The sequence below is a fragment of the Rousettus aegyptiacus genome, unplaced genomic scaffold (genome assembly GCF_014176215.1).
Source record: "Rousettus aegyptiacus isolate mRouAeg1 unplaced genomic scaffold, mRouAeg1.p scaffold_m13_p_1, whole genome shotgun sequence".
NCBI classification, from domain to species: domain Eukaryota; kingdom Metazoa; phylum Chordata; class Mammalia; order Chiroptera; family Pteropodidae; genus Rousettus; species Rousettus aegyptiacus.
Window position 1 is genome coordinate 39,793,727 of NW_023416284.1, and position 16,050 is coordinate 39,809,776.

Sequence of the window (16,050 nt, forward strand, 5' to 3'; positions counted from 1 at the left end):
GAGGTCAGAATAAGCCTGAAATCATTGAGCCAGAAACTCTAGAAATTATTAGAATGGAGAAGGAGCTGGAGCAAAGGCAGAGGGAAACTAGAGGCATGGGTGGAAAGGGGCAAGGTCTGAGGATGTTCTCATCAAAAGTCAGCCCCATTTTAATGGCCTCTAGTCATAAGGTGTGCTGTTGAAAACTGAAGGAGTAGACAGATACTTAATGGAAACCCTTCGCCCCTTAATGGAAGAATATAAGACTCTGGGCATAAATTCGTGTCTTTCTTCATGTCTTTCGGTACCATAAACTCTAGGAACACTGTATAATATTTCTTCATTATACTTCCTAGTACTTACTAGAAATTTAAGCCCTTTATGAATTTCTCTCTTCTATTAGACTCTAAGTTCTATGAAGGAAGAGATAGTATCTGTGCTTGGTACATAATAAGACTTACTGAATGTTTGTTGGGTGGAACGAGTAATGGAGGGAGTGAGGGAATAGTTCTTTTGTTCCTTTCTCTCATTTGGGGAAAACAGCTGTCTCTTGAGGTTTGCGTGGAGAGGCTCTCACTGACATGTGCCTCGCTCCACGCTGTCTCCCACTTCCACCCTTTTGCAGATGTGGCTCTTTGCACCTGGAAAATTCTTCCCTCTCCCCACTGACACTTGTCTCTGCTTCTGCCTCTTCTGCTTCTCCCTCCTTCTCTGCTCCTGCATAGACAAACCATCCATCTAACTGACATATTCTTTCTTTAGCCATCTTAACACCTTCAGTCCAGTTACTGTGAACTCAATATCCAGGAACCCAGTTTGTCTCTTTAAGATAATTTTGCATATTTCTACTCTTATTCATTATGCATCAACTTTACAGCTGAACTCTGAGAAGCGGTCTTAATCTTCACACCTTGAGGGAGCATGTTATTGTTGTCCCTGTGTCCTGGCCCATGATATGCATCTCCTGAACACCTTAAATTTTACTAGAACATGCTTATAGGAAACCTAAGGCAGCTACTTAGTTGTTCCCCAGGGCTCTGTATTTCTTGAGCTCTTCATCTTTTTTTCTCTCTCATTTTTCCTTTATTAAGAAAAGAAGATAACAGACAAGATAAACATAGAGAACCAAATATCTCAAATTTATTATATGCACTAACTGGCCTTTTCAGTGGTTTGTTAATATCTTTTCATGAATAGGCCTGAATAAGCACATAGTTAACAAATGTAGACTTTTCACTGATCTGTCCAAATTCTGAACTTTTTCCTTGCTCTTTCCTAATGGTAAGACCTCAAATGAGTTATCTAATCTTTCCGAGCCTCAGTGTTCTTCTCTGCCAAGTGGGGATATTGATATTATCCTCAGTAGTTTGTTGTGGGAACAGTTGGAATAATCTACATAAATGTACTAGGTATAGTGCCTGGTGCATTACAAGGACTCAATAAGCTGTCTAGTTTCTTCACATTTTGCTTTGTTCTCCCTTCTTGTCTCAGATTGTCTCTAATTGTTATTGTCCTTATTTTTAGGAGCTAAATTCAAATCCATAGTCCAGGGGCTTCACCAAGATCTTGGAATGTTTTGCTGGCTGGTGGTGGCTTTAGGATCTTTTGTTTTCTGATCCTTAGATCTCTTTCTCTTAGGGGCATGGGAAAACTATCTGAACTTGATTATTTATTCAGGTCTTCGTGCTCCCAATATTATTACGACCATATTCGAACCATGTTATCGGCAAGTCTAACTGAAAAGGCAATTTAGTATTGCCCTGCATTGCATCATTGCATACATTATTTTGGTCTGTCATGGACCTGTCAGCGAGTCTTGATAAAATACAGAGCCAATAGTAACAAGCCTGAAATCTGACAGCTCTTTCACAGAAGCAACTCTGATTGTTGCAGTGGTATTTCTTCAGAACTAAGACCTTCTTGATCTCTTTGTTGATACAATTAGCCATCTAGCCCAGATCATACCTCCTCCCCAGGAGCTGTATCTTCAGTGCTGGCAATTCAGTCTGTTGGATGGCTTGGAAAAACAGCCATCGTAGGCCTGGGAAGCACTGAAGGCTACAGCCAGGAATGTCATGGTAATTTATCCCCACTCTCAGCTTTAATTATTCTGTTATTCACTAGCTTGTTCGATTGAGACTCTCCAGGTTCTGCCTTCCCCAAGCAGAGAACAAAAGGTTTCACTTGAAAGTGGGGGCCTGGCAGTGTCAATATAGTGAATTGCATATAAATAATGCAACAGTGCCAACTGCATTTTTATAAAACTTTGTTGGAGAAATACATGATAATGATCAGGCCTCTGGAACTCAGCAGGCATGTGCTTTTGATGTGTGCCTTTCTCTGGATAAAAGCAGGAAAGTTAAAAGTTCTTGTTCTTGCTAAGGCTGCTTCGTGGTCTCAGGAGTGAGGCTGGAATCTTGGTGACACTTTTTCTCTGTTACTTCCAGAGTTTGGAGGCTTCTACCTGGTGGACACACAGTAAATATTTTCTGAATTAATATATTTTTGTAACATGATAATGATAATGACGGTTATAGCCATTACCATTGTTGATGGTTGAAAATGGGCTTTACTTATATCCTGTTGTTTTAATCCTCCTTAGACTGAAGTGATCTGGTTGTCCTGTTCTTTCTGTACTCTATGCCCTCCTATCTAGCCTTAGGTCTTTTCTTTCATCTGATCAGATCCCCCAAAGACAAATCTTCAGGGTTTAAACCTAGCAGCCAGAGCTCTGGGAGTTAAGTTGGGGAAAAGATCTTTAGGGCTGACTTGCAAAAAGGCAGGTCCTTACTTTCTCTCTTTGTTCGTGTCAAGATGCCCCTGGTCGTAGCCGGGCCTTTTACCTGACTCTTTCTGAGGGTAAACCTTAGCCTTCCTTCAGGGTACAGGGGAGGTAGTACCGATTGCTCATACTGAGGGCACATGGGGCTCTAATTACTGCCTACCTAGCATTCTACCAGCCTGCTGTTTTTAGCCCCACTTTTGTTTTTACTTTCAGAAATACCTGGTGTCACCACTTTCTGGGTCTTTGTGGAGTAATCATTATGCTTTTGGGTTTTCCCCACTGGCACCTAGGTTTTATCTTGCCAAGTCTACTAAGAGAGTTACTACTCATCCGTCTGTATTTTTTGGCTTTCAAATTTCTGTTGCTGTCATCTTCTACCCTGTTTTCTTTTTCATTGTGGGTTTTTGCCTTTTTGAAATATTCTTATACTGCCATATTTGGAGAATTTGTAAAGGGAGCAGAGGTCAACATGTGTATTCAATCTGGCATCTTTAACTGAAAGTCTTTCTTTGCTTTTGCATTTTTCAAAAAAGGAAAGAAGATGTTAGATTTGGCATGTTTTGTGTCTGGGGAAGTAGGTGATGGGAGGTAGACAAAATTCATTTTAAAAACGCTGTCTTTGTTCTGTTTAAGTGGATGATTTGCAAAAAACCCAGTGTTCTGCTGTCGTTTGCCATTCTAGGAATCAAACTTTTGTCTCCTCTAGCGCCTGCACAGAGAGCAATAGCCTAAGATCAGTTAAAAAGTGACTCAGGAACTTGAAAGCGTCTATAACTGACGTCTTAGGGTTCTCATTCATTTACTCAGTAAGCATGCACTGAGCTCTCAAAATTTGCTGGAGAGACACTCTGCTTGGTGCTGGGGAATGCAGGATGAATAAGGCAGATATGGTCCCTGGTGCCGGAGAGCATGACCAGGCTAGAAATACCGAAATTCCCAGAAGGCCAGATGGAGCATCAGGAAATGAAACAAAATAAAATAATAATATTCTTTTATGATGAAGGTGTAAATCCTTTAGGTCCTCTCGGCCTTCTGTACTCATACACATTCTTGCCTAAAATAATATAAAATTGAGCAAGCCCATAGTTGTGGATTCCTTCAGTCAGAACCTTTCATCACTATGGGTCACTGAGCACATTGAATTTCAGGCAAACCTGTATAAAAGACAAAGGTGACCTAAGATGGTCTCATTTTTAGGATACTATTATGTATCCTTTATTTCATGTACTTTTTTTGTACTGCTTGTTTGTTAGTTCTGCACTAAAGCAAAGAAAAAAGAAATCTGATGTTAGTTGAATTCAAGTTGCCATTCTAACATTATGATTTCTTCTTTAACCCATGAGTGTTTTTGGTGAATTGATCTTTTATCATTATATAATGTACCTCTTCATACCTGATAATACTTCTCATTCTGAACTTTACTTTGTCTAATGTTCATGTAGCTACTCTCACTTTTTTATTATTAGTATTTGCATGGCATATCTTTTTGCAGCCTTTTATCCTTGAACCTGACTAATGTCTTTATATTTAGAATAAGTTTCTTGTAGACAGCATATAGTTAGATTTTATTTTTATCCAGCTTAATGATTTCTGCCCTTACTTCGGGGTTTTTAGACCATTTACATTTAATGATTGGGGTTTAATTGACTATTTTGCTATTTGTTTTTTTGGTTTGTTTTTTAAGATTTGTGTTAAAATATAACTCACATATAATATTTATATTAGTTTCAGGTGTACATGATAGTTATTTAACACTTAAATACCTAAAGAAGTGATTACTATGAGAAGTACAGCAACCATCTGACACCATACAGAGCTATCAAGATATTATTGACTATATCCCTTATGATGTATACCACGTCCCCATGACTTAATTTGTTTTATTTCTGGAATTTTGAACCTCTTATTCTCCTTAACCTCCCTCCTTTTTGATTTTTCAATTAAAATTAATATTGAAGATTATTTTACATTAGTTTCAGTATACATCATAATGGTTATACTTATCAGTTTACCTTAATATAATTTTACCTCCCATCATGTATAATGTACTTTTATTTTTCTGTATCATTTTGCCATTATTAGCAAATGTTTTGTTTGTACATGTTGTAAACCCCACAACACATTGAATTTTTTCTAAAGTCAGTTATTAGACTTTAAATTCTTTTTTTATTTTAAGAAAATTTTAAAATGAAAAAAATGTTTTTTATGCTTAATTCCCAATTTACTGATTCTGACACCCTTCATTTCTTCATATAGATTCACATTTTCATTTAACATCATTTTTCTCCTCCTTTAAGAACTTCCTTTAACATTTCATGCAATGAAGATTTCTTGGAAATGAATTCTCTCAACTTCTGTTTGTTTGAAAAAGTCTGTGTCTTGCATTGGTTGTTTAAAAATCTCTTTGCTGAGTATAGAATTTTAGTTTAATGTTTTTCCTTTAAAAATTTTTTAGCACTTTAAAAATGTGTTTACCCTGCTTTGGTTTCATTAAGTTTGGCTTTGTGGGTTGATAGCCTTTATCAAATTGAGAAAAAAAATCAGCTGTAGTTGCTTCAAATATGTTTGATTAGCTGCTGACATAGTCAATTTTATATTGTTGGGTGTCTGGATTTTGTTGTCTTCCTTTAAGGATCGTTGAACTACTTTTTCTGGTAGGTGTTAATGTACTTTTGGCTTAGTTTTATCCTTTGGAATCATTTTTTAAAACTTAGTGGGAACAGGGTTAGAGGAGCCTTTATGCAAGGGAATTTTAGTCACACACCCAGGGTGTATGTTTCTTAGGTCTCTACTGACTGTCCCAAGTGGTCAATGAAGGTGTTCCACTCTAATTTTAGTAACTCCAGTGATTCTCAGCTCAGTGCAAAATCAAAACTATTCAGCTCACAGCTTTTCAGTTACTCTTCACCAGACCTCATGGAGTGTCAGTGTACATATCTGCATGTTAATATTCAATGCAGATGGAGTGGGACTTTTGGGCAGATTTTTGAAGCTCTCTTTCTGCATAGCTACCCCTTCTTTGGAAGTCTGTGCCACCACAGCTTCCAGCCACCCCACATTCCCTGAATTCTGATCTCACTTCCTCGACTTTATGAAGCTGCTGTGTTTTCCTTGGCATCTCTCTTCTGCTTTGTGGTCTGGTATGCACTTCCAGGCAGAAAGCCAGAGGGATACTGGGGCTCACCTCATTTGTTTCCTTCTCTCACGCATCACAGTCCTGTATTGCCTGTTGTTCAAGGTCTGAAAACGGTTGTACATATATTTTCCCCTAGTTTTCTAGTTTTTTAAGTCAGGGGTATAAAATCTATTCTCTGGCACACCATCTTGGTTAGTAGAATTTTTATTATTTCTACTTGAGTAAGAGTTTTTGTCTTGATGTGGCCTTTAACTTCATCAGATACTTTTTATTTTTCAATATGAATTGGTCATTTTCTCTCCTTTAATAAAATACTATGGTAAAATATATTCATAGCTCTTCTATTATTAAAATATTCTTGAATGTTGTTCATGATGTATGTTTTTCACATTTTCATATTAAACTTGGTCATGTCTTGTTTAGAATTTTTGTGCCTACATTCATAATGAGACTAGCCTCTGATATTTGTTTCTCATACTACTGTTTTTGTTTGGTTTTTATAACAGTTATATTAACTTTATAAATAATTCAAGAAGCATTTCTCTTTTCTTTAAAACTCTGAAATACTTTGGAGTGCTCTTTTTCTTGAACATTTGTTAGAACCTCTAGTATGGTCTTGACATTTTATTTGAGAGATGATTTTTACTGCTGACTTAATTTCTTTAATGATAATAAATTTATTAAGGTTTCCTATGTTTTCTTGTGTCAGTTTTGATAAGTTCTGTTTTCCTAGTTCGTCACCTTAATCACTCAGCCACAACTATGTTCTGTTTTTCTAATAAACTGTTCACTACATCTAAATTTTAAGTTCACTAGCATAATGTTGTTTCTGTAATCCTTTTTTGTTTTCTATTAATGTCTGCTTTATCTGTAGTTAGGTCTGCCACTTTTATTCATGATGTTTATTTTGCCTTCTTTTTTCTTCCTCAATTTTGCTAGAAGCTTTTCTATTTCATAGAATATGATTTCATAAAACCATGTTTTGGTTCTGTTGACTTTCTAAATTTTATCTTGTTATTTTGTCTTTCATCTGTTTTAATCTTTACCTTTTCTTTCAGTTTAATTTATTAATTTTTTTCATAATTTTCTAAGTTGGCTGCTTTGGTTATTAATTTTCAGACATCCTTATTTTTCGATAAGAGCTATTTAAAACTGCAAATTTATGTTTTTCCCTAATGTACATATATATCCCAAAATATTTTTCCTGTGCATCCCTTGTTTAATCTCTGCCTTTAAGATTCTGCTTTATTAATATTTCAGTTCGAGGTTGTTGGACTTTTTCTTCTAATATAACATGCCTGTTGTGTTTCAAGAAAACAGTATTACAAATTCCAGTCTACACTATCATCCATTTAGATTTAAGTATGTGTGTGTGTGTGTGTGTGTATGTATGTATGTGTGTGTTCACATACATACATGTGTATATGTATATGGAAAGAGACAGAAAGATAATAAATATCATTGTTTACTACCACTGGTTCCTCTGATCTTTGATTTCTCCTATGATGAGATCGTTGCTCTGAATCAATTATTTTTTGGGTATGTTTTTTCTCAAGTATTGTCCTCAGGGAATGTATGTGGGAAGTTTACTTTTCGAATCTTTGCATGTTGAAAATATGTTCCTTTTTCTCTGACAGCCGAATAATATTTTGTCTGGGTATAGGATTCTTGGGTTATTTTTCTTAATAGTCTCTGTACATTGTTTCACTTTCTTCTACATTCCAGAGTCATAGATGAGAATTCCTTCACTAGTCTGAATCTCTTGCCTTTGTATATAACTTATTCTGTCTGGAAACTTGTATAATTTTCTGTTTATGCTTGAAATTCAAGTATTTCCTGGATTCACTTCCTGGACTTAATGAGCCTTTTAATCTGTAGGTTTAAATCTTGCTTCAACTCAGCATATTGATATCAAGAAAAGCTAGTACTGTGTTCATTTAATTATAACATTTCCATTTTTTTTTCCTTCTTCTTACTTTTCTCTTTTTTTATTATATATATAAAAAAATCCCTTCTTGAATTTCTGTTATTCTCATGTTAGGCTGCTGGACTTGCTCTCCAAGCCTCTTATTCTCTCATTATTTCTCTCTTTTTGTCTTTGCTACGGGTAGTAAGTTGTTTCATTCACCTGATCTTTCAAATCATTAATTCGATTTTCAGCAGTGATACTGATTTTTTAGTTCTGCAGAAATTTAAAGTTTTAAGTTTGAAATCAGTGTTGTTTTGAAAGTCTTTCTTGCATTCTTTTAATTTCTCATTGCTTTCAATATTGTTGTTCTTTTCCAACTTTTCATCCTTTCAACTTCTATGAGACCTGCCTCTTATAGATTTTCTAGTTATCTTTTCTCAGGTGAACTAGTCTCCATAAGTTAGATACTGTTTTTGTTTTGCTTGCTCATTGATCGATGTTATTTTGATACTTATATAAGTTTTTGTAGTATTTTTTTTTTTTTTTTTTGACGTTAACAAATTTAAAAGAAGTGAAAGGTACAGCAGTTACTCCCTGGACATTCATGATGACAGTGAACAAACAGTGGCCTTTTCTCCCTGAGGACTGGGGGCTATGAACTCAGCTTACTTCAGCTGTAAAGAATGACAATGAAGTATCAAATTATAATACTATCTTAAAGGAGAGAACCATGACTTTAACTTAGAAGTAGCAAGGAAACTTTCGCAGAGGAGATAATTGAACTGGATCATAAGAGTGATTTGGAGTTTGCCAAGTTGACAAGGATGAGTGAAAAAAGCAATTATCAATTAAGACAGTAAGAACAGTCAAAGTGGAGGCATAGAAGTCAACACATGAAAGGGGCATTTGGGGAGTGAAGAGTTGCCCTTTGTGGTTGGCGTCATTGTTTGATCAACTTTCTCTTCAATTAAATGTTGAGCTTCTGGGAGAGCAGAAGGCTAGGTATTTTGTATACCACCAGTTCCCCGGGGCCTACCATAGTGACAGGATCATACTAACTGAATACTAAATGTTTATTTTGTGAATCCATGTGAATGACTGAATGAGATGCACCTAGACTATTGGCCATATGAGATAGGTTTCTCTTTAAAACTGTATGAACAACCTAGGTTTACTATTTACTTGTGGTAAGGTGGACAAATCATTTTCTTTAGTGCTTCCATTCAATCAGTATTCATTGTGGCTTGACATATGATTGAATGTGGACTAAATACTGTGATACAGAGATGATTAGGGCTGATTTTGCTCTGAAGGAGTTCCTGGGTTAGTGAGAGGGATGGAGAAGTAAATGAGCAAAGACAGTTACTATTGTAAGTGTTAATTACCATATGTCCTGATTAAAACTTGGAGAAGAGGCTTTGAACTCAGCTTGCCCTCCACTGAGCCTTCATGAAAGGGACAATGCAAGCTGAGTCATGAGGGCTAATGAGGAATTAGATGTCTAACAGGGAAGAACATTTTTGGCAGAATGGACTCAGTGCATAAGGAATTCAGAAATCAAGGCCCACTATGAAGAACTTTGGTAGTTCAGTATTGCAGAGTGGAGAAAGCAAGGGTGGGAATGCCAAGAGAAACTGGAGGTCAGCATGGTCATATCACAAAGGGTCTTTTAAGTCCCATGAATGTTTGGACTTTTTTCTGGAGGTGGTAAGAAGCAATAGAAGGGTTTTAATCAGGGTTTGATAGCATCAGATTTTATTTTATCAAGTTTGCACACAATATGGAGAGCAGATTGGAAGGCAGTAGGGCTGTAGGGAAGATAAATAAAGAAGCAGTTAATTACAGAGCATGATAAGGATTGTGATAGAGGATGGCTACATGCTTTGGAGCTCTACCCACCCAAAACTGGGGACTCAGCCCAGGCCAAAGGAAGTATTTTTGAGTAATCAAGGTAAATAAACTAGGGAGAACTTTTCAAATAGAAACAGAACAAAGTCACAGAAATGTTCAAGAACACGATTTTTTTTTTCTCCAGAGAACTGCAAATGATATTTTATTGCTGGAGTGTAGAATATTAAGCATGAGAAACAAAGCTAGAGAGGAGAACACCTTCCAGCATTCAAGTATTCCTCCCGTGAAATATTGCTTTAGACTGGAGTGATTGTATACCAGACTCTTTTAAAAAACACTTTTTCATTATAGAGAATTTTGAACATGTACCAAACAGCATAGTATCATGAACACCATTTACCCATCACTCAGCCTCACATCCACCAACCCATGGCCAATTCTGCCCTATCCATAATGTCATTCACTTCTCCTCTTATTTTGAAGCAAATCCCAGGTATCATACTATTTTATAAATAAATAGTTCAGTATGTATCTCTAAATGATAAGAAGACTGTTCAGATATATTATCACAGTTACCAATATAATACTTAAAATTTAATAATTATGCTCAATATCATCAGATAGCTTAGTCATTGTATATAATTTCTAATTATCAAAAAAGTCGTGTAAATATAAATATAGATATAAATAAAAATATTCATATACACTGCTTGATTGGGAGCTAAAAAAGGGGCGGAGACTTGAAAGAGGTACTCTTTTAATGGGGACTTTTCATCTAAACAGGGATGTATAATTACCTACTTTGGTTTATTCTCTTCAGTACTACTGTAGATATCTGAGTAAGTATTTGGCAAAACATAAAGGAAGTCTAGCTTATATTATTGGTTCTACTTCTCTCCTATTTTCTTAGGTCTCTCTGTTCTCTGGTGTGCAAATGGACATACTCAGCAGAGAGAGGCTGGGACGACAGTTTCTGGAAGATGATTGGTTTGGAAGACTTTGTTGCAGATAATTACAGCAAAATAGGTAAAAACAAAACGAAAAACTAAAAGCCCCCACAAATCTGGAGGACAATTATTCATATGTATATTATATGAGGGTATTGATTTTTTTTCTTTTCATGAATTAAAAGACAGGAACACAGTCCTGTTTTAATAAGAGAGATGAGTAAGTTATGGTGGGTAGGACATGACTAGTAGGCCCCTGTGGTGGGCTTATAGGAATTCAGTGGAGATAGAGGCTATGAAACTCTGCATGGAAATATAGAATCTTAGACATTGGACTATACTGAGGAAGATAAATGCATGAAGTAGCTGAGAATAGCATAATCAAGGGGGTGTATTTAGATCATTTCCAGTCATTATAAGGGCAATGTCTTTGTGAGTTAGGTTCAAGGAATCAGGCAAGGTCATGAACAGAAAAAAAAAAAAAATCAAGAGATCAAAATGAGAAAAATCATGAGCAAGACAGAAACTGGAACATGAGCCAGTGGTATAAGACTAAGGTCATAGGGTCTCAGACTTCCAGTTTTATGTGGCACTAACTGGTTAGTAAAGCTGTAGGTGATTGGTATGGGTTTACCTGGCAAAAATAATTTAGGTATTAGGTACACATAACAATAACATTTTAAAGTTTAAGGTTTGTGTGTTCACTTCACAGGAAGACATTTATTTCAAATAAATACTGACAATTCTTGTAAGCTGTCATCAGGTAAGCAGTTATACCTGATTAAATAGAAATACTTCTGTATCGTTTAGTATTTTGACTAGGATATTGTAACAATAAAGTTAAAAAGTACAGTGAATTGAGCAAGATCGAGGATTATTTTTTTATGTTATATAATAGTGATTATCAGGGCAGCTCTATCATTCTCACAACATGGCCTCCAGCTTTGGGACCGAGTTAGCGACTCCAGTTATCATTTCCCAGCCAGTGAAGGGAAAGAATGAAAAGGACCAGGGGAATCCAGCCACATTTTTTTAGAGGGAGCATAACATGGAAATGGGCTGGGTCATTTCTAATCATATCCCATTGACCAGCACTTGTTCATAAGTACACACTAGGCTGCAAAGGTGTCTGAGAAATGTAGTCATTAGCTGAGCAGCCATGCGTCCCTCCATATGACCAGCTAAAACTTGAGAGTTTTGCTCTAAATAATGGTGAACCACTAGTAGTGTTTCCTGTAACTTCAGGCCACCCTTGATAATTGAGTCCTGTAGTAGGTTATTTCCATTCAACTTTTCTCTGGTGGGGTCCTCATGATGACTGTATCAGAGTCCAAGAATATAAGGATAGAAGCATGAAAGAGCCAAGTAGCATCTGTATTGCTTTATTTTAGACAACATAGCTTGGTTTCTATGGTCTGTTCAACTAACAATAGCTAAATCTAGGGAATAGAACAGAACCAGGGTGGTCTGCAGAAAAAGCCCTTTTGGAATTCCAATGGCTTAGATGAAACTATCTCAGGATCTGAGCTGGTAGAGAAGTGGGGAGGAGCTTGGGACCAGGGGAAGAGAAGAAGAAACAATGCATCAATAATTATCATCTACTTCCAAGTTCTTTAGTAGGTGATTGATTTTATACATTACCTTATTTGACCCTCACAAACCTATTTGTGTAGCTATTTCTATTTTATAGATGGAAAAACTGATTTTCAAGTCCCTTGTGCATCTTTAAGTTATAGAGTCAGTGTTAAAACTAGAGTCTTTGATTCCATACTTTTCTACTTAAGCAGACAGCCTCCTTGGGATATGTGAGACGAGGGAACCGATGTGGCTCAACAGCTGGCCTCTGTCCAGTATTTAGCACCCAAAGCCAACCTGTGCTAGATCGGCATAAGTGTCCATATCTGGAAGGAAGTAGGGGTGTAATATAGGATATCAGTTGATGGACGGGTATAACTTCAAAGTATTAATACTTTAAGTAATATGGTGGTTAGTTTGAAAATTCTAAGTGTCAGAGCATTTTGAGTCAGTGAGTGGGGAATAGGGTCAGTCCTTTGTTCTGAGGAATGAGGGAGCTGGCCAGAGGATGGCGTGTCGCAACTCCTGCCAGCCAGTCTGGGGTTTGGACAGTGCTTCAGGCCTCGCAGGGAAAAGGGGCAGCCAAATAGGAAAGTCGTACTCAACTGACAGCTCCTGGAGGGCAGGGGCCATATCTGCCTTACCCTCAAGTGCCTTGGCAGAGAAGATGTTGATAAATACCTACTGACTGAATGGGCAACAGAGCCCTTTTGTGTGCTTTCTTGTGTCTCTCCTTATAAGGACACTAATCCAATCAGATCAAAGTCTTACCCTTTTGACCTCATTTAACCTTAATTACCTCCTTATAGACCCCGTCTCCAAAAGCAGTCACATTATGTGTTAGAGCTTCAACATATGAATTTTGGAGGACACAATTCAGCCCATACCCCCAGGGTACTAGTGCACTGGTCATTAGAGCTAAGGCAGGGCCACTGTCCCCAATCCCCAACTTGTGTTTTGGAGGCTCCCTCTGAGCTTCCTGTCTGACTGGAGAACAATCCAGAATGTCAGTGGTAGTGCTCTTGTCCTGTAATTAAGGGGCGCAGGCAAATTGGGTCAAAAACACTGAACTAGGAGCTAAGGTAGTTGTAATTCTCGCACTATGAGAACTTCATCAAATCTCAATGTTTCCATATCTTATAGTCATGCTTATGAAGGATGTAATTAATGGTAGCAATTAAAACTAATAGTTTACTGCTTCTCAGACTTGGTACAATTGAATTACAGTTTTAAATTTTCAAAACTCTAATGGAGTTTTTTTTATTTATCCTGTCCGACAGCTGAAAACCAAGGTTCAGAAAGGGGGAACGTGCCCTAATGAATGGTCGCACAGTTTGCAAGTGGCAGGAGCAGGATTCAACCTATGTCTGGGTGATTCCAAATCCTGCTCTAACCATTTTGCTATACTGACTTCCAAATAATATTCATGGCTTGCCTATAGTAGGTAGTGAATACATAGTAATCCTCCTTTTCCTTCTATATTTCAAGCACATTTTTATGTGCTTTCACATACCTTGTTGCAGGTAATTCTCACAACCAGTGACAAAGTATATCCCATTACCTTGTTTACAGATGAGAATGAGAGAGAATTCAGTAACTTCCTCTTACTACATGCAGAACCAATAAATCATGTCGGGATTGGAACCTTCTCAGTGTAAGGGCCTGGAAGGCCCTCACTTTATTCTTACTTTACTACAACACAGATTTCAACTTCAATTACTTAATTGTTCAAGTGATTTTTAAAATTTATGTGCCCTCCCCCCAAGTTTAGTTGCTCTTCCCTGGATGTTTCCATAGTATGCCGAACATAGCTTATTAGAGTACACATTGATTACCTGTTTGCATGTCTTGCCTTTACACTATACTGTGCACTCCTTGACATCTGGTTTTTCATTTATTTACCTTTGTATTTCCAGTCCTGGCATAAGACATTTTAGTAGGTAAATTACTGTTTGATTAGTAAATGGATAAATTACTGACTGAGATGGCTGGTACTGGGATATTGGTGCTTTTTACTTTTAAAACTGTGATGATATTGAATGGTTTTAGTATTTTTAGTGACTTGGGTCCAACTCAACTCTGATTTTCTGATTATAGCAGTCCTTGAATAATGTCCTTTTGTTATAACGTCAATGAGAAAAAAATCGATTCCCACAGGGGCCACTGCCTATGTGGAGTTTGCACATTGTTCCCGTGTCTACGTGGTACCCTGTTTTTCTCCCACTTCACAAAGATGTGCACATTAAGTGCCTCGCTATATCTAAATTGTCCCAGTCTGAGAGAATGTGGGTGTGTGTGAGTACACCTTTGCTCCTTGAGCTGCTTGGATAGGCTCCAGGCACCTGTTAATCTAAACTGGAATAATCAGGTTAGAAAATGATCATCTTACTTATTTTTATTAATCTTTCTTAAATGCATTTATAGCTCACATTTATTTCAGTGTTTAATATTAGAAGTGTTTTGGGTCTTTATTTAGCAGTTTGGTGATGTTTTTGTCACCAAAAGTACACCGTAAGAACTTAACTCTTGTTAATATTAATTAACCTATGGAAAAATTGGTTTCATTATACACCATGTCGATTAAAGTTGCAGTTTCTAACAACCTATTAATAAGTGAGGACTTACTGTATTTTAACTGTTTGGTGCTACCCCCTCCCCTCTCACAAGATTCATGTTTATTTTATTTTTTCACTTAAAAATCTTTTTATTGAAGTATAATTGACATACAGCCTTGTATTAGTTTAAGGTATACAAAGTAATGATTCAAAACTTGCATACACTGAGAAATGATCACTACATAAGACTAGTCTCTATCCCTCACCATAGAAGTTATAATTTTTTTCTTGTGATGAGACCTTTCAGTACTCACTCTCCCCACAACCTTCAAATATACATTACACCACCATTGACTGTAGCCAATAAGTTCTATACAACATCCCCACAACTGGAAGTCTGTACCTCTCAACCGTCTTCACCCATTTCACCCCTCCCCCTCCCTCCTGGCAACGACCATTCTGCTCTCTAATTCATGAGTTTTATTTTATTTTTTATTTCATTTATTTTGTTTTTTAGATTCTACATAAAAGAGAGATCATACAGTATTTGTCTTTCTCTTTCTGACTTACTTCACTTAGCATAATACCCTTAAGGTTTATCTATATATCTATATCTATATCTATATCTATATCTATATCTATATCTATATCTATGTCATCTATCCATTATCAATTGATGGACTCTTAAGTTGTTTTCATATCTTGGCTATTGTAAATAATGCTGCACTGAACATAAGGGTAAATATCTTTTCTAATTAGTGTTTTAGTTTTCTTCAGATAAATATCCAGAAGTGGAGTCACTGGATCTTATGGTAGTTCTATTTTTAATTTTGGGGAGAACTTCCATACTGTTTTCCATAGTGGCTGCAATAATTTACATTTCCACCAACAGTGCACAAAGGTTCTTCTTTCTTCATATCCTTGCCAACACTTGTTATTTGTTTTTTTGATAATAGCCAACCTAACAATGAGGTGTTATCTCATTATGGTTATGATTTTCATTTCCCTGATGTTTAGTAATGTTGACTGTCTTTTCATGTGCATGTTGGTCATCTGTATGTCCTCTTTGGAAAAATATCTGTTTAGATCCTCTGACCATTATTAATCAGATTGTTTGTTTTGTTGTGTTTTATATATTTTGGATGTTAACCCCTTATCAGGTATGTGATTTAAAAATATTTTCTTTCATCCATTGGTTGCCTTTTAATTTTGTTGATGGTTTCCTTTGCTCTGCAGAAGCTTTTGAGTTTGATTAGTGTATCAGCTCTGCTAATAGAGCAATACCTACAGGAAATATTCATTAAAAGTCCATA

The 16,050-nt window shown here is 36.5% G+C and overlaps 1 protein-coding gene across 14 annotated transcripts in view; it reads left to right on the forward strand.

The window, feature by feature from the left end:
* The window catches only part of FGGY (FGGY carbohydrate kinase domain containing), a 401,184-nt gene that overhangs the window by 127,358 nt on the left and 257,776 nt on the right, over window positions 1-16,050 (forward strand). For all 14 annotated transcript variants that reach the window (XR_001598827.2, XR_004955141.1, XR_004955142.1 and 11 more), the window contains one exon: window positions 10,571-10,686. Coding sequence is in view for 10 of the 14 variants with exons in the window: in XM_016159901.2 (XP_016015387.1) it covers window positions 10,571-10,686 (116 nt within the window). In the remaining 4 variants the exon portion in view is untranslated. The remainder of the gene's footprint in view (window positions 1-10,570; window positions 10,687-16,050) is intronic.